Source organism: Ambystoma mexicanum, chromosome 8, assembly GCF_040938575.1.
Source record: "Ambystoma mexicanum isolate Mex_15411 chromosome 8, UKY_AmexF1_1, whole genome shotgun sequence".
Taxonomy (NCBI): Eukaryota; Metazoa; Chordata; class Amphibia; order Caudata; family Ambystomatidae; genus Ambystoma; species Ambystoma mexicanum.
This window is the reverse complement of record NC_090929.1, coordinates 1,067,223,684-1,067,249,673: the sequence shown is the minus strand read 5'-3', so window position 1 is coordinate 1,067,249,673 and position 25,990 is coordinate 1,067,223,684. Positions and strand designations below refer to the sequence as shown.

At 42.7% G+C, this 25,990-nt stretch overlaps 1 protein-coding gene across 1 annotated transcript in view; it reads right to left on the bottom strand.

Annotated features, from left to right (window-relative positions):
* Positions 1-20,440, bottom strand: part of LOC138473732 (mannose-binding protein-like) — a 68,237-nt gene extending 47,797 nt beyond the window's left edge. Inside the window, exons 1-2 of the mRNA XM_069612198.1 lie at positions 20,229-20,440; positions 14,580-14,696 (exon numbers count right to left, since the gene is read on the bottom strand). Of these exons, the coding sequence (XP_069468299.1) occupies positions 14,580-14,696; positions 20,229-20,430 (319 nt within the window). The 5' untranslated portion in view covers positions 20,431-20,440. The remainder of the gene's footprint in view (positions 1-14,579; positions 14,697-20,228) is intronic.
* Between the last annotated feature and the right edge of the window lie 5,550 nt (positions 20,441-25,990).

Below are 25,990 nucleotides of genomic sequence, written 5' to 3'. Positions count from 1 at the left end.
GCCCAAGGCAAAGCAATAGATTTGAAATTCGGCAAATTTTCGACAATTCCAGCAATTGAATTCTACAAGAAGAAAGTGGTGCCTTCCATCACATACGGGGCAGAAGCAATGCCCCTGATACCAAAAAAAGTTTGGCCAAGGCTTGAAGGCCATTTCTGGAGGACAGTCCTGTCTCTACCCAAATCGACCTTGATGTCCGCGATAAGGCGTGAACTCAGCCTCCTGTCCCTAATGGGCACAATAAACATCAACACGGTTCTTCTCTACCATAAATGTATCATTCAAAGTGGACAAGAAATGTATACATTGGTAGGCAAAGAAATGCAAGCAGACGCAGTCAAAATGCTAACAAACTGGAAGAAGGTCAATGCATCACTATTGAGCTCAGTCGCTTGCACGGAAGATGACCTAATCACAAACCTCGTCAGAGTGACCCAGAAATTGAAAAATCTTGACTGGTCGCAAACCTAAGAGGAAGCAGCCTCAAATAAACTTTTAGCAAACCTACCGCAAACATCATGTAAAATTAATGAGCTCCAGAGATATATAAAAAAATGTCCAAGTAGAACAGCTCGGAATTATCTTCTCAGGCAAGACTGAACTTATTCAAAACCAACAAAATTCACCAAATGCGAGGCATCTCGGCCACAAGTGAGTGTTGCTCTGTGGCGCAGGAAACAAAACAATTTGCCATTTGCTCTTATCCTGTCCGAACAACCACTTGATAAGAACTGCCTACCTCGACCATTTCTGGATCGACGGTCAGTTCGACGAAGAACAATGGTGGCACCGAATGATTGGAGGAGATAGAACAACCTGACAAATAGCATTAGTGAAGATTCTACAAGAATCCATGAAAATGTTGGGCTGAAGCCCCACGTACCTTCAGGAGCAAATTCTCACACACAATTTTGTAAAGTTCCATTCGGAAAACACACAATAAAATAATTTTTTTAAAAAAATGTCTCTACCGTAGAGTTCTTCAGAATCTTATCACATAAACTGAACAGTCACTATCTACCCTTAAAAATGACTGCAGGAGACTAATCCTTCAAGCTCTAATTGGATGCACATTTCCACCCCCCCACTCCGATTGGCCTTCCAACGGTCATCACTGACCTTCCCAGGGCAGCCCTCTGCCCGGAAGCCCTTGCGGCTAAGGGCCCCAAGGCAAAGGGCGGCTCCCTCAGAGGCGGCTCCAGCTAGTGTCTGCAGGTGTCAACACGGGAAGCCAGCAGCTAGCCATCAACCAGCAGTGACTAGTAAGGTAGGAGTGGTCCCGGGTTAGGAATAGAACATGTCCTGCTAGCCTGTGCCGCGCTAGATTAGCGCTGGGAAATTTGTGAAAGTATTTAAACTGCATTGTGCAACCTAGGCCTTTCTCCCTCTTTACAGGACTCTCAGACTTAGGCATGTTTTTATTTAACTGCATTGTGCAAGTATTTAAACTGCATTGTGCAACCTCGGCCTTCTCCCACTTTACAGGACTCTCAGACCTAGACGTGTTTTTATTTAACAGAATTGTGAAAGTATTTAAACTGCATTGTGCAACCTAGGCCTTCTTCCACTTTACAGGACTCTCAGACCTAGGCGTGTTTTTGTTTAACTGCATTGTGAATCCTAGGCCTTCTTCCACTTTACAGGACTCTCAGACCTAGGCGTGCTGTCTCCATTGATAAACTACATTTGAAATTAGTGCTGTCCTTGGTTCTTGCCTTAGCAAAATGTTCACCTAGCAAACTGTTCTATTACTGTCTGGACCCTTGACGTTTTGTTCAGTTGTCTACTATTGTCTCATCTGCTTGCACCCCTCCCTGCGTCCTTCCCTAGTGTTCTCCTTACCCCACCCCCCCTTCCTCGCTCCCCTCCCTACCTACTCTATGGTGCCCTCTGTCTCTCCTATCTTTTCGATCTGCTTCGCTATCGACTATCCTGCTCTTCTCACTAAATCTGGTAGGAAGAAGTTTAAAAGGGACATCCTGGTCTCCAACCCAGGCCTCCCTATCAATGACACCTATACAAGTGCTTCCTCTAGGCAAACCCTCACCGACATCCTCTGTCGTTCCCTCGCCAGACTTATGGACTCTTCATCTGGTCTCTGTGCTTTCTCCTTTCACTTCTTCTCCCATTTATGGTGGCACCCGGTGGGAGGCCCTCCTGGCCTTCTTTGACTCCACTAAGGTCATCATTAATGTGTACCTGAATGGTACCATCTTGGTCCAAGGCCCTCAGGCAAATCTTCTCCTCTTTGATAGACGCTTCCCATGCCTCATCAATTTCCTTCCTTCTCCTGCTGTCCCCCCTCTTCCCTCCAATGCTTCCTTTCCTCCCCCTGCTGTCTCCTTCTTGTCTCCTCCTTGGCTACCTTGCCCTCTCCTCCTTACACTTCTGCCCCCCCCTCAGGCTCCTTCTACACCTCCGCAGGGCGTACCTCTGATTTGTACCCCTCCCCAGAAGTCTTTTAAGGATGGCAACCTTCTCCATATTGCCACTCTAAACTCTCGCTCAGCTGGCAAACACTCCTCTGCCACCTCCTTGAAGAACTGGACCTCAATATCCTCTGTCTCACCGAGACATGGTTTACGGCGAGCTTTGTCACAAGCTTTGGCACTTTCCTCCCTGACGGCTAGAAGATCCTCTCTGCACCCAGATCCAACCGGTCCGGAGGGGGTGTATACCGATCTTCCTGCCTCTGTCATTCCTAGACAGGCCTACTCCTCTTTTGAATGCCTTGTCTGCGGGCTCCCTCTCTCTCCTAGCCATTCCCTTACTGTGGCTACCATCTATCAGCCACCTGGTCAGATCTCCTCCTTCCTCTCTGAGTGTGTGGACATCTCCTCTTCCCACCTGGTCTCAACCACTCAACTCCTCCTGTCTTGGAGAATTCAACATCCACCTGGATGCTTCCTGTTCTTCCTCTGTACTCTTTTGTGACCTCTGCGACTCTCTCACTCTCTATCCTCCCCTCTGGCCCGACTCATTTTGCAGGGCACACTCTGGATGTTCTGATCTCTACAGACCTTCCCCTCTCAATCCCTCTCACCACTCCTCTCTCTTGAAGTGATCACTTTCTCCTTTCCTCCCAGCTTACTCTCTCGACACCTCAGGTTGATCCAACTCCAGCACTGCCACCTACCTTCTCGGTTATCTGACCCATGAAGTGTGTGTCAGTTGAGGCTTTTGCTGCCACTTTCTCACTCCCCCAACCCCTTTGGCTGACTCCCACCCTGACACAGCCCTCTCCATGCGCCACTCTGCTATCTCTGATACTCTTGATTTTCTTGCCCCTGTCATGAGGACCCGCTTGAAGCCCAAAGCCAAGTGCAACTCCTGGTACGACTCAGACCTCGCCACCCTTAAACGCACGTGCAGGGTGGCTGAGAGGAAACGGCATGCTTCCGGTACATCCTCTGACAAAATGGCCTGCCGCCTGCTCCAAAGGCAATACTAGCTCTCTGTTCGCACCAAGAAGCAAGCCCACTTCCAAGTCTGCATCTCTGCGGCATCTAACAACTCAGCCAAACTCTTCAAAATCTTCAAGGAACTGGCCAATCTTGCTGCAGTCTCTACCCCTCCTGTCCCTTCCCAGGCCCTCTGCATGGATCTGGCACTCATTTCATCTCTAAAACTCAGGACACGCTGTCCTTCCTCTCTTCCTCTCTTCCTGTCCCCCTTCCCCCTCTACTCCCTTCTCTTCCTCTGGCCTTTCTTCAGCCACCTCACCTCCCTCCTTCTCTGCCATTACCCTGTTATCGCCAGACGAGGTTTCTAGACAAGTATGATCTATGAAAGTCTCATCAAAACAGGTTCACCCCTGTTCCTGAGAAACCATCAAGGACCACATTGACACCCTGGCCCCTGCTCTGTCTGACTTCTGCAGCCACTCCTTCGCCACTGGGGTCTTCCCTTTTCCCCTGCAGCACTCCTGTGTGCACCCTCTTCTTAAGAAACCCTCTGCCGACCCGTCCTGCCCGGCTAACTATCGCCCAAACTCCATCACTCCTTTACTGAGCAAACTCCTGGAAAAGCAGGCCATCTCCCAGCTTAATCTCCACACTGAATCTGTTGGTGGTCTCCATGACCATCAGTCTGGCTTCAGAGCTGCCAGAAGCACGGAAACTGCTCTCCTCAACATCCGTGAAGACCTGCTCTCAAACCTAGATTCAAATAGTCCTGTGTGCTCATCTTACTTGATCTTTCTTCTGCCTTTGACACGGTCAACCATGCCATCCTGCTCAACCGTCTCCATGATAACCTAGGTATCATGCCTCTCTCTGTTCCCTCCTCCTCTCCCTTTCTCCCTTTTCCTATCTCCTTCCTTCCTCCCCTTACTTTCTTCTATGCACTTACTCTATCAGAATTGTCCCTGCACCTAGTATGATAGCAACCTCGTCTGTCTCCTCCACCCTCCCTTTACTTGTGCCCCCCCACTATCTGAAATGTCGTCAGGCCTAGTACGTTAGTCTAATGCCAGTGCCACCCTTGCATGCTCTTCGGAATTGAAGCCAGGACTAGTACGTTAGTTGCTTGTTTTGTTCCTCCCCTCCCTTTCTGCACCCCTCTCCCCCACCTTTTATATTTCTCAGGCTCTACCAGAAATGTTGTCAGGCCTAGTATGGTAGTTGCCTGTCTGTTTCCATTTCCCTCCCACTCTCCCCCTCCCTTCATTATCTATGTCTTAGATCTTGCACTATCTGAAATGTCATCAGGCAGAGTACAATAGTTAATTTCACATCCTTACTGTTCATGGCCTGCAAGAATGTCATTGTATTTTACATTGTTCTCTCCCTTACCTTGAAGAGATTTGAAACACATTGTGTATAGGCACTATATAAATAGACTATCATATCATATCACCAATCAGGCCCAGGCTTGGCTGACCTCTTTCCTCTCAGATCGACCCTCCCAGGCACAACTTGGGTCCTTCCTCTCCTCTATCTTTATCTCTACCTGTGGTGTTCCCCAGGGGTCTAACCTCTCTCTCAGGCTGTTGAACCAATACCTGGCACTTCTTGACCACCACATTGCCGCTCTCTGCCCCAACATTCAGTGCTATGCGGATGACACTCAACTCATTTTCAGGCTCCCTTCCGCTACTTCTTCTTCTCTCATCTCCGACTGTCTGTCTGCTATCCAGGAGTGGTGTGCCACCAATGATCCCTGCCTTAATGGCAGTAAGACTGAGATTCTCCTCATCGGCACACCTGCTCCCTCCTTTCCTGTCACTCTCTGGCCTGCCTCTCTTGGCTCTCTTCCTGCTCCCATCTTTCAGGCTAAAAACCTTGAGGGTCATCTTCATGCCACACTCCCCTTCTCTCCACACATCTCTGACGTCTCTAAGAAGTCACACTTCCAGCTGCACCTCCTCAAAGGTATTCTTCCTTTCCTCTCCTTCACCCAGAAGCTCACTGTCTCCAGAGCTCCGGTTCTTTCTAGGCTGGACTTCTGCAACAGCCTCTTTCTAAATCTGCCTTCCTCTCCTCTCCACCCTCTGCAACTCATCCAGAACAGGATTGCGAGACTTGTCCTTGGCCTCAAGCCCAGGGATCATATCCCTCCAGGACTGACATCTCTGCACTGGCTCCCAGTGGCTGCGAGGATTAAGTTCAAAACCCTCTGCATTGTCCTCAAGGCCTTCTGGGGCATGGGGTCTCAATACCTTGAACTCTCCCTTCCTAAATATCTTCCTTCTCGTGCTCTTCGCTCATTAGCCTTCAACTCCCTCAGGGTCAGATGCTTCTCCAAGCAACAAGTTGGTGGTAGATCTCTTTTCTCGGCTGGGGCCTCCCTCTGGAACAGCCTCCCTGCCTCACTGAAACTTGAGGAGAACCATCTGCGGTTCCAGAAGCACCTCAAAATCTTCCTCTTTGCTTCTGCTTTCTCTCACATTCTCCCCTGCTGAACTCCTGGCTGAAACTGAAACTGTACTGGTCACCTGGCCAACCCTCTGATCTTGTGCCCAGGTCCCCTACCCCGCCAGCTGCACACCTGCATTGCCTTCCTGGCAACCCCAGCACTTAGGGACTGTTTGCTGTACCCCTACAGTACCCTACCAGCACTTGACACCTGATGTCTGCACTTACCCTTGCACTTGCCACCAGCTGGCCCCACCTTTACGTATAGCTTCAATTATTCTATTTATTTTTTAATGTCGATCACATGTACTGCACTTCCCCCACACTTGTCCCCTCCCCCCTTCCCCTGCATTCGATGTCACCTGGCCTAGTAAGATCGTTGTCTCTGTCTTCCCACTGTCCCCCCCACTTGCCTCATCGCGCCTTGAAACACTTGTGTAAAGGCACGTTATAAATGTCATATCATTTCATATCATACTAAAGAGAAACTTGTTCAGATTGATTTTAAACAGAATTTAACCACTAACTAAATGAATTAATACATTACAAAACGTATTTCTACACATGCTCAATGTCAATATAGATACCTTTTCAAACTTCTGTGATGGTGAATGTATTCACAAAAGCAGCACATAACCATATTTCAATGAAGAAGCTTGTAAACAAGAAAAAAAAAACAACTGCCATAGACAGTGATGACCGAGGGTATGAAATGTTAGGAGACACTATTATGGCAAAAGAAACCCTTATAGAAAAAACATCCCAAACAAACTTTCAACCAAATGTTCCTTTCATCCAAACAAACCATCCAGTGTACAAATGGACATGGAGCTCAATGTGTAACGTAAAGCAAAAATCCTTCAAATGTTTTTGACGATTCCTGAATCACTATATCAACCAAAAAGACAGAAGTAGAATGAAAAATTAACAAACCATGGACTGCTGTCCAGTGCACAGCCACACTGGTCTGTGAGGCCAATCATAAGCCTATATTTCGGGAACTGCATGCAAAAGCACCTTCCACCACATAAAAATGTTTGCAACAACATTCCGCTATACAGACTCTCGTGCATAGAATATAATATGCAAAAACTCCTGCTGTAGAACTACAAAATGTAAATAACATTCTCCTACATGGAACAGCTAAGGAACTCCTTAAGACAATTGAGCACATCCAATGTAAGTACTTCGCAACTGAAGGTGATTTAGACAACTCATTAACTTCATGAAACAGTACAGAAAACCTCACACACACACCAACCTCTTAACAAACACATACAGAAAAGAAATAGTTAAGTTTCAAAACACATCTGCTGAAATACCAGATCAAGTATGTGTCTGTTGTCAGAGATCCTTTCATAAAAAGAGCACAAAAACAATGGATATGGCCTACTTTATATCTAACAGCAGAAGATAAATACAAAATAAGTGACCCCTCGATACTTTGCACTTACTGCAACACAAAGCTTGACAATAGCCAAATGCCACCATGTTCTATTACAAATAACTTCCAAACAGTGCACCCATTTCAAGCTATAATACGCCTTGAGCCGAAAACAGCCAAATGACATCCACCACAGTTACTAAAGGGCTTCTGTGGCAAAGTATTATATTTGCCATTAAATCTTAAAGAAAATGTAGAAACTCTAGGAGTAGTTAATATTGGAGGAATCCCGGTTTTGCACTAATTGAGCAAATAACAGAGTGCTGTCTCTATCTATTACCGGGAGGAAGTACATTATACATATCATTTTGAGATAGAGACTGTATGGTGACAGTTCAAGATACTCAAAGAATTTTGGTTAATCAATCAGCAGGTATAAAATGAATGTATTATAGTACAAACACAATTATTCTCTAAAACATACATATATACTAAAATAGCAAAGCATTGATGATTGTATATTGTACTTCAACAATCTACGTAGGTGAAATAGATATATTACAGACACAGGAAGTTGTCCGCATATTTGAAACAGTAACTGAAATCCGGTTCTAGAAAATAAGAACTCGATTATTGGTTGGTGTTCTATACTCTAACTCGTCTGCTGCTAGTACATAGGTTATGGTCTCGACATGTTTCTTTTCTTTTTTCTGGAAGTCAATACAACAACAAGCATAGTACATAGAATGTAATGTTTATGAGGGTCAGAAAAAGTAAATTTATATGTAAAATTGGATGCTATTAATCTTTTTCAACTATCCTGATTAACAAATTGTACAGTTTTATTTCACAGAAAACAAACCTGAGATTCCAGCTTTTCTACTTTATACAACTAAGTAACCCTACCAACTGTAAACAAATACATATTCCATAAGCACTATCCTCAATTGTGCTACAATCATAAATACCACATACTTTCTACTCCCCTTACATTACCTATAATTACTGTACACATATTACTCTAATGGTTGGGGACGGTGGCCAGATTTTTGGGGCCATAGCCTATGGCTATGCCCCCAAAAATCTGCCCACTGACAACAACCACCACAACATAATGAAACCATGTAACAAGTATGTGCAATACACCCGCAAATAACAAAACTCGCCCTCAACCCCCAGCCATTGAAATGGTGTCCACAGACCCCGAAACTGACCGCTGACTAAACGGCACCTCCAGAACCTATTTTCACTTATAAAAACAGCTCCATAGCATCTTCATTCCATTCCCCTACCCTTTCTATGCCCTCTTTCAGCCATCAATAACCTCAAATGTATTTTCCAAGCTGGTCGTTCACAAGGCTGTCCGCAGACTACTGCAGTGTCCGCGGAATGGGCAACATCCACGCCCACCCTGCTCACCTAGAAAAACAGCTCCATATCATCTGTATTCCACCCATTCCAGCCCCTCTGTTGACCATCAAATAACCCAAAATGTGTTTTCCTGGTTTTTTGCACATCGTGCTGTCCGCAGACACCAGCCGATTTCCGTCAATCCAATATGGCGGGCGTTTCCAAAAATATGACGCACCTCACGCTTTTTACCATCCAAGCAGAGGGCGCGTTCAATGTTTGCGGACATCACAATAGCCCCTGGACCAATCAGATGCCTGTCCGCGGACCGAATAGAGAAGTGAGTCCACAGACCGAACCCAGATATCACAATTTATTTTGTAGCTACTTTTTGGCCATTTTAAAACACCAAATTTCCAAAAGCGAGCTTTCAGGAGGCAGCCGCGACTCCTCACAATGACATTTGTGATGTCATCTTTTATGTCCTGGGTTTTAGTCTTAGCAGTGCATGGTGGTGGCGCGAGTTATGGTTGCTTAGCTTACCATAACTGGCGAATTTCAGGGGTTTTTCGGTTTTACTTGGAACCATAACGTCCCTTTAACAACGTTTTTTTTACTGAATTTCATAGGTTTTTAGTAGCGCAACTTAACCATAACGTCCCTTTAACAAAGTTTTTTTTACTGAATTTCATGGGTTTTTATTAGTGCAACTTAACCATAAAGTCTATGAACATCTGACTTCATTGCAGTCCTTCCGGACAGTGCCACATGAGCATATGCTGGCGTGCGGCATGATGACGTGTCCGAGAACCCGTACACTCTTCACGATAAGATCTGTGCTTTCAACTTCAAAATTACCGTTGCACAACTCCAACACCTATTCCTACTCATCCATTAACAATCTAGTACACAGTACATACTTTTAGCAAAACTGCTATTTATCTTAAAATGGCATCAGCTAAAGCCATCCCTCCTCCCCAAGAGACACCACCACTGCTGTAATCAAGGAGCATAAGAAACACTGCCCCCTACCTTAGAAATAACACGCGCAATATTTTCCCCTTTCCACCTGCCCCTTCATATTAGTGTTTGGTGCCTCTTCCCTCATTTCCCTCCCCACCTTTCATTCTTAGCTCTCCTGCCAAAAAAAAAAAGAATACATCCAAAAACAACCAAAGCAATGTTCCTTGCTCAGTTAAAAAATAGAACAAAAAAGAAAAACGTATAGACTCCATCTACTTTATATTTCTCAGTAAAGTACATAAACTCAATAAGATTTTCCAACATTTCCATTTGCATTTTGTATTATACTAATGGCAATATTGAGGCGTTCATCCTCCGTTCCAGAGACTGGAACGATGGATACCGCCCCAGCAGCCCAAGTTATCAGCCCAAGCGAAACGAGGGTGGATAACGAGTTCTCTGGACCATTATTCCCCCATTCCAGCCCCTGAAATGGGGAATGAAGACCATTAGCAGCCTAGGTTCCCAAAGCGGGAACCTGTGGTACTAAAAAAGAGGATTTTTCATCCTACACTGGGACGCCTGTGGCGTCCCGGTTTAGGAAGGAAATTCCTTTTCCAAGATGGCCACCATGGAAAGGGAAGGAACTTGTCAAATAAGAAAACACTGCCACATTTGCAAAACTATGCTTCTAGATCCTTGCCAATGGCCTTACGCAAGTTTGCTGGAAATCCACCCACGTTTTATTTTTTCAAAACTGTCAAATGAATGCACATACAATCATCATATAAGCTCTGCACAAAATCCCACCAAACTTTGAAACTCATTCGAAATCAGTTCAGAAATATCCCATCCCATCGTCATCACTCCTCACCTCCCCAGACATTATTTCATAAGTTTGACAAGTGCAATGCTCAGAAAATATTATTGTTCGAGGGTTCCGCCATATACGTTGATCTATCGCAAACATTTCCAATTCACCTTACCTCACTTTTCCTCTTTTATAAACATACAAAATCTGGCAGCAGGGCACGTCCATCTTGTGCTATTTATATCCATTGCTGCATCTGCCTAAGGTAAACTGCCCTGACGTCACTAAATCATATGCCCCGCCCCTGAGCCTCACATCATCAAACCTAGTGATATTCTCCACCTTTCTCAGTGATGTTCCTCGTCAGCGTAGCCAAACGCACCCATAATCACCTACGTGATGTGATGCAGAACCCGAAAATCAACACACATCGACTCACAACATAGCACGTCACAATTTGGAATATTAAACCGTACTTTAAAAGAAAACAACAACACTGTACAATTTGTAAAGTACGATTATTTCACGATAATCGCTCCGAGAACGTCAGACTATTGCCATATTCAATCAAATTGCAAATTTGTTTCTTCGCTCGCGATCCAAAATGTTTATCGTGAGGCACGCGTTGTTCTTTTTGCGTACACAAGGTGTTTGTTTTCGATAAAAGAAGCGCTTAGGTCGCACAGTGAATTCCAGGGCTTCTGCATTAACTTGGGGCTAGACCACCATATAGGATGTTATGTTACCCCTAATCGCTAGTCCACCGTAAGGGCATATGGGCCCTGGGTGATTGTCCCAAAAAAGAGTGACTGTGATCCAGGTGACAACTATGTTCAGCTGCCAATTAAAAAAGACGTCAGTTGGCATCTGGAATCTATGACAATCGCAGAAAGGCAGAATGTATCTGTTTCGAAAACATAACAGAAAATATGTCTCACTACCTGAACTTTATTACAATTTATCTATTGACTTATTAATTCGCCATAGAGTTTAAACTAACGATTAGCACACACATGAAACAATCTCAACAGAGAGAAAACAACGTGGAAAGTGATACACAATTCTATATGGTCATACATGACATTTTAATGAAATATTAGTGTTGAACCTGGGTGAACTGAGTGGTGGTCTACATGCACCTCGATGCTGCACTCCCCATAACCACTTTAAAAAGACAATTACACACAAAGATTGTACTTGCGTTTCATTGCAATAAGCCACACAGAACAGAAGAATAGAATGTAACCCAAAAATATTCTTCAGATAATAATAAGTTAATGCTCGTTCCGGTATACAATTGTCGAAAATCAAACTTACATTATATTCACCATTTCCATTCTCTTGCGTAACTCAGACAGTAACACTCAGTATGTTCGCACCAACGAATCTTCATAAACTGAATCTACATGTTCCTTACACACTTTTGGAATGCCTAACCTTATCATATCTTCATTATTACAAACCTCCTTTCATTGAATTCCTTTCAGAATGATCCCTTTCTCTCAAAGCCAAAAAACAATTGAACCTTTTACTGTGTGTCCTATGCGTGGGCTTCCTTAGCTCGCAACCAAAAATTCAAAGCTGGTGACCTTCACTCAGAATCAAAATACATTCTTACTTTGCAACAACTTTGAGAACTGTTATTCTCATCCACGTCCATCAAGCACTGCAGGTGGCGGCTGCCTGAGATGCGAGGCTCTAGGGGGCGCCAGTCTGACTCCATTATTATTTTAATTACATTTTAACACAGACACATTAGTCCTTTATTTGCTGTGCTCTGGGTGTACCACCAGCACATCAATTTATAAACATCAAGTGTTTTAATTAAGAGTGTAAAATAACCCAAAATTGCTTCTATTTAATATTAACAAATATTGGGCAACCAATATAAACAATATAGAGTAACGGGCATACGGAATGTAGTATTACTCTGTAATACCACAAGGTAAGGTTGGGGTTGCAGACTGCAGAAGCAACAATCTATATTTACATGTCCACAATTCCATACCTTGAATGCCAAAATGCAATCTCTTTCGCCTGTACTTTAGGCACATATTGTGGAACACCTCCAAATGTACAGTGTGACTTTCGCGACAAAAAAACACCCGTTTTTTGCTTCTTACAGCCATGTCCCATCCCATCCTCATCAACGCTAACCTCCCCAGAGATTATTTGATAAGTTTAACAAGTGCAATGTGGTGTTTTTTAATATGTTTTTGCCGCGATGTCCGTGGTCACCAAACACGGATCCAAGATGGCGGGCGCATTGGAACAATCTGATGCACTTCACGCTCTTCACCATCCAATCAGCAAATGTGTCACATGTCCGCAGACATGACGCGAGCCGATTAGCCAATCGGTGTCCTGTCCGCGGAGCGAACAGGGAAGTGTATCTGCAGAGCGGACATAGATATCACTAATTTTTTTACCCCTTTTTTTACCCCTACTTTTTGATTGTTTTAAAAAAAAACTACTGGACGGATTTTCACCAAATTTACAAAAGTACGCTTTCAGGACCAAGCCGCTGCTCCTGCCACAAATTTGGTGAAAATCTGTCCAGCAGTTTGGGCTCTAGGCGTGAGCAAAGTTTTTTCCCCATTCAGTCTATGGGAAAAAAAAAATGTTGGGACCCCCCTATAACTTTGCCCCCCCTGGACCAAACCTCACCAAACTTTGCAAAGAGATTCTGAGCGGGCCATAAACTGCTTTTGCAAAGTTTGGGGAGGATTTGTCCAGGGAGAGCGAAGTTATAAGCCACCCAAAAAGTGCTCTTCCTATGGGATTAGCAACTTAACCATAACTACACAGCCACTAGTGTGGCTGTGTAATTAATCATCTGTGATTAAACCAAAAGTAGAGCATGGCAGAATATAAGGCATTGGTGAAATTTACATTTTAATAAATAAAAGAAAGAGATGAGGGTTAGCACTCTCGAAATTAGATGGTGACTGAGACTTCCTCACGACAACTGTAAATCCTGAAAAAATTGACTCAATAGTCACAGTCTAAAAATACATATACAATTTTATTTCATTTAGTATTCAAATTTAAAACATACTAAAATCACCTATACAATGAAGTTCAAATACAAAAACCAGAAACAACACAATTTGTTGATATACAATTTACAACACATTCTTAAAAAACATGATACAAAGACACAATGGGACAAACAATGGCATAATGATCCAATTCATGTATCTGTATTAGAAGAACCCAACATGTTTCTGTCACTAACACCACTTCGGTTGAACATTCATCTGGGGCTTTCCTGTTTCAATCGTTACTAAGTTGCTGGATCTTGTATCTTGGGTACAATTCTCATAAAGCCATTTTTACTTCTGTGGTCTTCCTTAGAGCTAATAGGGTATGAAGTACTCACGTGAAGTTCTCTCCTATATACAGATCATTTGCATCAAACGTCTCTATTTTAAGTGATGCACCTCCTTTTAAAAACTCGTTTATGTTGGCAATGCACTCTACTTCACTTGTTGGTACCAAGCAATACTTCTGCCATCAAGACCCAGCCTACGCCCCTTTCTCTCATAGACAGAGAGCAGCTAAGGCATTTCCCATCATCCTAGAATTCTCCCAAAATAAAAGATTGATTATAATCCTTCAATGTGACCACACTATGAAATACAAAGAAAAATGTCACCTAAGTGCGTAAAATTAACATTTTCTCTGAAGGTTCTGCCGTGAAGCCATATACTATAAAAGGTATTTAAGAGTTCTGAATCTTGCTAAAAACGTCTGTAGCTTTGGACAAAGTTGGTATTATTTATACAATGTTATGAATATGTATATTTATATTTATAATATGTAATGTATAATTATATACATTATTATAATCCCAGCATTTCACATTTATTAAACATGTCACATTTTCTACATGAAGCACTAACATCATTTTTTTAAATAACTAAATATAACTTTACAATATCTGAGGTGTTTGGAGAAAACGTTTTGCTTTTTTGTAAAAGATGAAAATTACATTTATAACTTTAAGAAGGATTTGCATTGGTTAGTTTAAGAATATCAATAACTTTTAAAACTTGGCATTTAAATTGCAAAATTCCAAATAGCTATGCAACGTTTGCATAGATTTTTTAATAATCCTATAGAACCTGTATAGAGTTTTAGCAATTGTGCACTTTGCATAACAAACTCTGCCCAGCACCACTACAAAGTATGTTTAATATGAAAAAAAGCCTACCTTGTACCCCGCTTTTGCCATCCAGTCCTCTTTCTCCAAGTGGCCCTTTTTCACCTTTGGGACCCATAGGGCCAACTTTCCCTGGAGGACCTTGTGTGCCCCGTGATCCTGGCAATCCTAGTGGTACATTTATGGTGAAAAAGTGAAAGGTGAAACAGTAGAGCTCAATAAATTCTCTAGGTTAGGTTTCGTTATGATACTCAATTTACACTCTGTGGACATGATCATATTGTTCTTATTGTTCTTGAAATTCAACATGTATGTTGAAGCATCTGCAGAATGGAAAAATATTTTTCAACTTCTACTTGAGCACTTGAATTGCAGCAAAGCATTGTCTCAATCTTTAGCTCTGTTGCCTACCAGCTATGTTTGGACTTTATAAATGCAGTACTCTTATAGCAATGTGAAATGTTAGTCTTTTGCTGAAATGCTTTGTGCATTCGAAGTCTGAAGTTACAGAAAACAATCCTGTATTTTAGGTGTCATTTTCCCAAACAAGTACAAAAAGAACAGGCACAAATACTATATGAAGGAAGGTAATTTAACAACCAAAATTGTTGGACTAACATGAAGTACTTTGCTTCAGAGTAACAAACTCAATATCAGAAAGGAGAAAATTAAATATTTTTCAAAACAATTTTATAAACAATGTTCTCTCACTCTAAAATAATTTTCACCAGCGATCCTTTCTTACTCTACAGATTCTAAAGCTTTACATACATACATGCACTACTTACACCCTGAACATTCAGGTGCAACTTAAGTGGATGCAGTAAGTTTGTATGCACATAAAGTTACACTTTTCCATGCGTGCACCTCTTCCCTACTCAGACACCCCCTTGGCACCCTTCTAACTCCCTAAACATCCTAAGGGGACAACCACTTTTGGCTTTCTTCAAGGAATTCACTCATGTATAGGTAACAAATATGTGCATAAAGTATGCAAAAGATGCACACCAATATAGAATCTGTACATGTTTGTGTTAATCACCCATATGTTGTTTTGTGAATTCATAGTAACCTGCACAGAATTAAGTTACTACATTTTCCAGAAATAAGTGAATTTACCTCCTGATTTTTATTTTTGAGAATTGGCATGACACATTTCTAGCCACCCTCGTTGGCAGCCCCTATGAGGAATATGGACAATAAGGGAAATATGCAAAATCGAAGGGTATACATTGGGTATGCAACATGTATTGGGTAGAGGACATTTCACACATAATCCACTGTCAATGCAGCAGAGGACACAGAAAGGGGACAGGATATGCTGAACCTGGAGCAAGGGAGGAGAAATTTGAAGTGGTGGGTCTGAGAAGGTATACAGAGCATAGAAGGAAGCAGCGGCAGTACCATGAAGTAGTTGCCGATATGAGGTGGCTCACATTGTATGTTTTTGACACAACACAAGCCCAGTGAGGGAAGCCCAGTGGTAGAAGTGCCTAATGTAGACACGACAGTTGGAGACCACATGAGGTTTGGAAAAGATTTCCCGGGTGATCAACGGCTTGGGAGTTCTGCTGATCACCAACAAAGTTGTTGCATTGCACATGAGGAAAATAATGTGTAAGCAAGTTTGAGAGCCACGTAAGCCTTGGAGTATAAAGAGCAGTCCAAGACCCGCTAGGAGCAAGTTAAAGGGAGAAATAGGTTAATGTGACAATATTGTTGTGACAGAAAAAAAGAGAGCCATTGTGAGGGAACTGTATCTGTGCATAGATTTATACTGACCAGAAGACGTGACTGGCTGTGCATGGCTGTACAGTCATGCACCATCGAGCCTAGATAGACAGTTAATTTGGGGAGCCGGCGTGCCCCTGAAGACATTCCTGTTGTTGATTTCTAATATGTAGAGAGGAATGAAAAAATGTAGGGTGAATGTGGTATGAATTTTGAATGAGTGAATTAGGTTCTGGAGTGAATGAATGGCTATCTTTAGCTTTTTTGAATTCTACTGTATTGAATGCACTAGCACTTTAATACAAAATGGTGGCGAAGAGCTTGTATTGATAAGAGCAATGTTTGTAGCCTTTTCAGGGTAATCATTGTTGTGTTGTAATATCTGTCTGCTGCTATACTGAGAATGGGATTTACGTTAAAAGAAACGAATCCCAAAAGCGGGAGTTACACAATTGCAAAGCCGACTGGTTTGCATTTTGAAACTCGAGCTTTTGGGATTTTCTTCATTTGTCACCCGCTTTACATTTAATGTATGAGGGGGACACCCCCGCAACCCCCAAACCCACTATATCGTGCAAGGGGTGTGGGGAACAGCCCCGAAGGCCCTGCTCCCCTTGTACAATATAATGGGACTTCGTCATATTGGTTTACTGCCGAAGGCGCAGTAATCGTGCATTCATTTTTTTATGTTTTTATTTTGGTTCGATACCGTGAGACTGTGATGCTGCTTTTGATGTTTTTTGTATTATATCAAGTGAAATAATATAGTGTATGAATACAGTATTTTAGAGTAGTGTACTTTTGTTATGTGTGATGACACTCAGTCTTTTCTGAAACGATTCAACCCACTAGCATTTTTGTTTTTGTAAGGATAGTATCCTCTAGAGGGGTTGATAGATTGGGTTGTTAAACAACCCTCCTGTCTCATTGTGTTGTGGGGTCTGGGAACGGGGCAAGCGGACTGTGAAGTGGAGGGGATAGGAGACATGGGGGGGAAAGGGGTAGCTGGGAGTGACAGGGGTTCCCGGATTGCCCCTATATGATGTGAGCAGGGAGCCGGAGTGGAGAGTGAAGGAAAGGGCAGAGGTTCCGGGCGTGTCCCCAGAGAGGTTGGAAAGGACGTTGAGATTGGCAGGGGTCAGTGCAGGAAATTAATCCATTTCAAAACTCCTGATGCGCTAGATGTATTAATTTTCCAATACCCAAATAGGACCAATATATGGTCCTGAATTAATAGGTAAGTGGTTGTTTACATTTAAAGGGTAATGGGGCAGAGTGATCGTTGAGGGAAAAGGTACCTGTGAGGAATTTGTAGTTTACCCTCCCTGGGGCCTACTATATGTTACCATGAATATGACAGACGTACATTGGGGGAGCTGTATTCAAATATTTTCTTTGCGAATCCCCCTTTTTATAGGATGTCCCGGATAGAATGGGTAAGCTGAGTTGTCCATGTATTACTCTCATCTTTATTCTGCCCCTGATGTTTGACAGTGATATGTGTGTCCATGGTCTGCCTATGAATCAAGGTCCATGGTTTTTGTCCACGCAGCACGGGTGTACAAGGAAAAGTCACAACTGTCCAGTGCCATACATGGTCATCGACTGATATGAATGCAATTAGACCATGGTTTGTCCATTGTACCAGGATAGGGATCTTTGATATTGCACATCTCTTTTTTTCATTGATAAATATTAAGTGGAGATGTGTTAATATTTCATGTTTCATAGGAAACTTGTATTTCTGTTATCAATTGGATTATATTTACTGTTTCTTTCAGCATTGCCTAAAAGGAACTTTTACTCTGAAACTCAATCCTTCTAAACGTCAAATGAATTTCAGCCCAAGCTAAATCATTCCCCCTTTCCTTAACCCACTAGAAATCTAGTTAATCTTAATCAATTTTCAGCAAATTCACTGTGAACTGTAAATTAGTCAAATTGTATACAATGCAGGACAGTGCGGCCCTTCTGTTACAAGAATAGAGAAATGGGCATTCTGTTCTCTAGCACTTTGCCACTTTGCAAACTAACACCCATGTGCGCATTTACAGTTAGTTATGTGTTTATTCCCACATGAATGAATGCATCGCAGTAATAGTTGATATTGCACATGTACATGCTTATATCCCTCTTTCACTACTGTCTGTCTTTAGTATACAATTCAGTTTAGGTGTCTTTACATAGTTAGGGTCCTTCAAAGGACTAGAACTGCATTTTGAACTTAAGCAGACCACCAGCTCAGTCATAAAAGGGATGTTTTCTACATTATTGCATGATGCCTGCTTCCCCAAGGGATTGTTTGAATGAAGGGGCTACTCTGGTATTGCCTACAGGAACATGTTTCAGAAGGAGGCGGTTGTTTCAGCCACAGCAATAGTACATGGAACAGTGCAGTTTTGTAGCAGATATTGCTAAGCATGGTCATAAATCAATATGCAAGCCACTGTTAAAATAAACAAGGGACAAACAAACACGCAAGACTGTCAAAATGGTTATTTATGGTTATCTAAACTTTTCTAGGTCAGGGACATTATTAGACCACGGTTATACATGCTCTGTTCCTGAGCCATTTGCATGTGTGGTTTTCCATGGAGAAACACGGTCAGCCATGGACCTTGTACATGGTTCACAATGGTTTATCCAATAACCTAGAAATGGGGCAAACTGCAACCTCTTTCTCTACCCTGGTGGCTGTTTCCATATGCGTTGTTCTTTACCTAGGAGATGTGTGCACTCTATAAATACTTAGACAACAATCTGGTGTGGCTCATCCTGCCTCTGAAGAAAATGAAGTTCAGCCGGAATTATGAGATTCTGTATTTGTGACATATTTACAGCGGGCAGGAGGTAAGCCATTTTTATAAACCTAGCACCAGACCTATCAACTCTATTTTGGTGGAATACGTTAGACAATCACATTTCTTTACAACTGTTATTCGGTGTCACTGCAGAGCATTATAAGTATGGGACCTGATTGTGCAAATTCAAACATAAAAATCATCGAGGATGCACAGGGGGCATTGAGAATTATTTATTTTTGACACTGCTAGCTTGCGTGTATAATGTATGCCTAGCAGAGATTGTCCTGATGATTTTGTGTCTTATCTTTTCCTGATCTTAAACACTATTCTGGGTAGAAGACTCTCATTGCTCATTAGTGGGGCGACGCAATGGGTGCCAGGCAAGTGACTACACATGGACTTCTTATCTTGCTCAATACCTGAGGTAACACTCTGACCAGGGACCACATTCTGTGGCTGTACATGTTCACTAGCTATCTGGCTGACTAAAGTTGACTTAGCCCCTGAGCGCTTGAACCTACAGACCAATAAGGCACAGAGATGCAGTTTCGCGGTTACCCAATCCAATCCTTTGAGGGCCACCGCGAAATGGAGTATATGTGTCCAGCAGTGACTTACTAGGACACGCAAATATGGAGGATGGCCTGGCCCTGGTTCCTGCTTCTCAGTGTCAGGGACATGCCACCTGCTGTCCCTTTCTTCAAGACTGCTTTGTGCTGATCTATGGAGATGAGTGTCCTTGAGATCTGACTGGTCTTCTATTGTGTTGTTTGTTATTGCTTTAAATCTGTCCTTGTAGTCCAGCAATGTGACTTAGTTTACTGTCAATGCATTTGTTGTTTGTGTAGTGTTGGGTAATTATGATGGACTTTATAATACCGTTTCTTTCTAAACCATGTCTCTGTAACAATGTTTGCTTTGTTGCTTCTCTGAAAGGGTAAATTCTGCCTTGTTTATGAAAATTCACACCATTTTCTTTAGTATAATTTGAAAAAACTGACCTCAGAAAACCAGAGATTTCTGATGATTTGCAGGGCCACCTCATTTTAGAGGTCTTGAATCATCGATCACGCCAGACAGACGGCATTACATCCATAGTGCAAGTAAGCTTACATTCAAAATCTACCAATCACAACGGCTAAGCAAGAAATATTGGTTGAAGTACCTATCTCGCCCTTCTCTCCTTTGGGCCCCTCCTTTCCGTCTCTACCATCTCGGCCTGGAAGCCCGTTGACCCCGGGCGTGGAACATGAGATAACCGCACATGTGTTGGTGGTAATCTCCTCACAGGTGGCTGTATCTGTGCTGGATGCCAGCACCCAGGACAGTCCCAGCACTAGTAAGTTGAAAGGTTGAAGAAGAAACATTACTCAGGCTTTAGTCCTGGAGGAGGAAAAATCATAAACATTCACCTTAAGAATTGATTACTCAAATTCAGTGATCTCTCCAAACCCTTAGAATAATTAGAATTTTAATTGCATGTTCTGGTGAGATTACATAATGGAAATGTACAGTACAACCACTGCACAAAAGCTGAATCAGGCTAGAAAGGGAAATAAGCATTGCTTTGTTCTGGAATAGTGTTGTTAAAAATAGAGAGCAAACTTGTCGCAATTTTAACTTTTGTCCTGTGCAAAACTAAATGATTTTCATAGTTTGCTCACGTATGGCACACAGAAATGCTTGAGAATTCCTAAGAGCAAGAATGACATCAATGGAATTTTGGTCAATGGACTGAACATACCCAGGCACGTGATTAACATGATTTAGAAACCCAAGATCCTAAAGCAAGCTTTTAGGCCTAAGTCGTTGGGAGTGCCCTTTTCCCGCTGGACTGTATTGCCATTGGAAACTATGTCTCTCCTCCAGTTGCACAGCTGGAGGACCTGATATACAATAGCAATCAGACATCTTTTTTCTCCACTGTGTTTAGGAGGTTGGGCATACTGCTTAATATCCATTCTAACCACAACCGCAAATCTTCCTGCTCCCCGTAGTTCCACTTCCATTTGCCTTATTCAAAGAGAAAAAGAAGAGCTGCTTGGTAATCGAGGAGCAACAGCATATCTCCTTGCCTCGTGAGGAGCAGGGGCTTTACCAAGTTGCATCAACTGTAGCTCCATATCCAAGGAAAACACAATATCCATATTTTGTAGGATAGGAGCGTACCAGGTCCCGATTCCCTCTAGAATCTGCCACGTAGTGTTAGGAATGACACACACCACGAAATCCTTTCTAGAGACTGACTTGCTCTGCACCAATCAAATTGGGACACTCTTACATTGTGGGCTGAGCCACTTTACAATATCCAGTAGGCTCCACAGTAGTAGTAAGGGCCAGTGGAGGGTAAGAAGCACATTGAATTGCACAGTCCCATGTATTTCTTCTGAAGTACAATGCTGCTGCTTTAGACATCCTTCTTTGATAGCTTGTCCTTAGAAATAGTGACATGTCCTGGTGCTTATTTTAATAATGAGATTTTGCTGTAGCTCTCAGTCCTTTCCTGGATCATACTGATATTAGGAAACAGAACGGTTACCTAAATCTAGGGATGTTTAGAAGAATCTCATGAATACATTTTCATTTAAAACGTTGTTGTGTAAAAATCAGAGGGTCTCTTTGAGAGCATTATTTTTCTTTTACTCTGCATCAAAGCTTTCCTCCATATATTTGATCATGTATTCGAAAAACTCAAAGGATTGGCTGCTCAACCAAAGTACCTTCATTAACTTTTTTACTTTTTTTAAATATTTTTTTTATTTTTGTTTTTGGTACAGAAGGCACATTACACAATTTCATGTAGTTACCGTCTAGCACAGCAAATTCGAAATTAAAATTAAAGCTACAATTAAAGAGACAACAAAAGAAAAAAAGAAAAGCAAGAAAACAGTGGGATTCCTGCAAAACATTTATTTCTTATCATCGACAATGCTTAACATTTCTCTCACGTTCATCTATTGTGTGGATAAACCCAAGGAAGAGGTGATGAGTTACCCTTCCAGAATCCTAACCAGGTCATCTATCCCTTGTTGCCCCACAATTTTGATATCACTACACAAATGTGAAGCAAGCTTACCAACGCTAAGATTAATGAAAGATGAGGTGCTAACGTTAAATCTCTCCCATAAACACGCCACTAGAACCTGTGTCATACTATGAATGAAGGGTCCTGTAGGGACACTGAGAACAATGAAGTACAGGGGTCACAAATAAGTAGTGGTAGGGGGTTCATGTAGAAAATACAAACATTATGAATGGCCGGTGCATATTATAAATGAAATACACACATTCTGGCAATGGCACATATTTTAAAATGATCTAGTTCAGGGTAATAGATCATCTATCCAGTTTGCCCTATGTACATAAATACTAACATGAGCTAATCAATTAACAACCTCTTCCCACTAATTGGTAACCTGTCATTAAAAAATGAGTGCAACATGTGCTCAGATGAGATGAACTGAAATTGAGTGTGTTTCTGCAATGGAGTAAAAATGTGCAAGCAGAATGGCTGTATGATTTCTTTCAGCATGGCACAAATTGCAAAGATGGAATGTGCTCTGCTGAAAAACACTATTGTTAAGTCTGGAAGCCAAAGGAAGGGAAATGTATCTTTTTGCTGTCCAACAGTAATAACACGTGGGTTTCAGTGGCATGATTGTCAAAGGGGAAGGATTCTGTTGACTGACAGGGTGAGAGTATAACAGACACTGTGAAGGGGTGGGAGGAAATGCTCAGAGAATTGCAGTGCCGAAGGTTCATAAACTTCCTGGTAGACGGCAGGCTGAGTTCAAGGAGTCTGACGGCAGACTGGGGAAGGAGATATCCTGGCATCCAACTCGTGTCCTTCTTGTGGGCTGCCCGGGTGCGGTGAGGTTGCGATATCTCCTATCGGTAGCAAAGCCCAGAAAGGAGGGTTGTTCCAGAGCTCGTAGCGCAGGAATCTCACCATTTTCAAGGTGAATATAAGCCAGTCATAAGTGAGGTGGATGCCTGAATTTATGCATTTTATAGTTAGTCAGGGCCAGCAGGTTTCTTTCATGTGTAATGTTCCTTGATGTAAAGTGAACACAGCTTTGAAAATTCAGAAAAAAGGGTTTGTTTTACGGTCATTTCTTTTCTTTCATTTTCTTTCCCAAACTGCGTATGCTGCCTAGTGTTTCGGAGCGCAAGGTCGGTATTAAGATAAAAACCGAGGGTGTTATTAAATGAATGCAAACTGTATCATGTAGTATAATTTAGATGTTCTGTTTTGTACCCAAGTTTATGCCGCATGACATGTTTCTGAATAGATACAAATAACATTGTATATTAAAAAAAAGTTTCTAAAAGTAATACAGTTTGAGTTGAGTTTTTCTGTGCATAAATGTGCTCATTGGCACAGAGTTTGTGAGGTTACAGGGAAAAGGCCCAGTTTACTGCAGGTTGTAATAAGTTTTACCACACGTGGAAAAAAACCTGAAGTCAAATTTTGTTGTTCATAGCTAGTAAGTTTAGAAGTGTGTGATGCATGTGTACATGATGACTCATTCATAAAGCAAAGTGTTTTGTGATTTGGCTGTTAATGCATAGCTCAGAATCGTAGATAAGTTGCTGAGGGAAAACGGGGATCGAGAAGGAAGCCTAGAAGATATATACGCTATCTGGTCGAACACTCACAATCTGACAGTGGATCCAGTGCTTTGTCAAATGAAAACGCCAGAAGAAGGGAGAAACCGCGAGAGGAACCGCAAAGATAGGGGTATCTATATGCTCTAGGAAATCTGAAGGGGAAGGAACACAGTCCAACCCTAATCATCCAAATAAATAAAATGGCTGCTGAATTCCTAGTGGACACAGGCCAAGATGCCACTGCGCATCGCAAGATGGGCATTAAGCTTGCAAGACTATAGCTTCTGCATAATCCATAGACAAGGGAAGGACCACAATCTGGCAGTCTTTCTATCAAGACACACCTGCAAGGAGGCCCAAACCCCACAGTCTATCATAGATCAGTACATTCTCTATGTGATACAGGGAAGCACACCAAAAGGTCTCGACCCTCATCAAATAATACCAGAAACAGACAATGATCAAGGACTACAAATCGCCCTGAGGTGCCTGGAGACTGGTCACTGGAAACAAGCCCGTCACGTGGGTGATAACACATGTGAGGAAACACGACAAGACGTCAGATGCCTCTTGACCGTCAAGTACGAATAACCAAAATGGAGTAGGGTCTAATACTCAAGGGCACCAAATTAGTGATTCCCAGGATGCTGCGCAGGAAAGTTTTAGAACTTGCCCATGAGGGCCACCGAGTCATAGTATCCACCAAAAGGATGTTTAGACAAAAACTCTTGTTCCCTCATCTTGATGTGAAGGTAGAGGAGATGTTAAAACACTGTCCTACCTGTGCAGTTATCAATCCAAACACCAGGCCAGAAACCCCATGCATGACGGCACTTCCAGAAAAAGCTTGGGACGAATTTGCCGTAGACATTTTCAGACCATTGAGTTGGGGTGACTACATACTTGTAGCGGTGGACGAATATTCTTGTTTTCCAGACATCCAACCAGTGCCGTCCACCTCAGCATTTCATACCATTCTAGCCCTTGAAAGGATGTTTGCAATCTATCGTATTCCAAGGATTCTCAGGTCGGACAATGGACACCCGTTTACAGGGCAAGATTTCAAAACATTTTAGGAACACATGGCATTCCATCACCGGAGAATAACACTGATGTGGCCACAAACCAATGGCACAGTAGAGCATTTCATGAGCAACATAAAGAGAAATGTGCAAATCACTCGATTAACTGGGGATCCCATGGAGAAAATGTTATACCGGCCCCGTTAAACCCCTTCCACCAAACTCGTAATGACCCCTGTAGACAGGGGATATGGTCATCGCCCAGCAAGTGCAAAGCCGGAAAAGCATGGCCGCTTTTGGGCAAGAGCCCTTAACAGTAGTCCGAGTCAAAGTATCTCTCATCACCGTGGAGGGTGACAGAAGAAGTGTCACGAGAAACTCATCACATTTTTGACAGATGCCAGGCATTGTCCCTGCCGCCGATCATCCCCTAGATGTTTCACGTCCCGTGTGGGATTCATCCTATGAAGGAGATGAGGAAGACTCTGGCGAGGAGATAGTTCTATGCCACCAAGAGGTCAGTGATAATCACCCAGCTCCGCGGCCTCAAAGAACACAGAAAAAGCCTCAGAGACTTAATGAGGAAATGAGCTAGAATGGACATCATATTTAGTATTGGGGGGGTTGTGGTGCCATCACTCGTCAATGACCCACACCACGTGATAGAGGACAGTGAGCCACGGGAATGGGAGGGGCGGGATGCAGGAAGGGAAGGGCAGTTCATGATGGGTTGTGAAACAATAAAGAGGTGTTTGAATACTCCTCCTGTCTCCGCCCCGAATGTGGGTCATACATGCTGGAGGCCGTGTGGGATATTGACGAGATTCCAGTCGGGACTGTATACCAAACATCATGCAGCTGGTATTGTCGCTTGATGGTACATGCTCATATTGATACTACTGCATCCCAATTTGACTCCCTCTGTAAGCACGGTGCATGGCCTTGCAGAAGGAAAAACTGGCTACTATGGGTTCATTATTTCTTATTGACGTATTGCTTAAAACCTATCAACATTTCCCAATGGTTTACAAAATTGTCAGCTGAAGTAATGGCACAGTATCAGGGCACCTCTCAGCCCTCTTGGTCTTGAATGCCTCCCACACCCGTCATGCACCCGTCATGAGTCTTGGCCTCAGCACTGAGTACTAAACTCATTAACGCAATAAAACCATTCCTAACCAAGGATAGCTGCCTCTCCATCGCCCAAGCAACTATAGGAGCCAAACTAGACTATTGTAATGCGCTCCTAGCCGGCACCTCCCAAAAAAAGTTATCTAGGCTCCAAACAACCCAA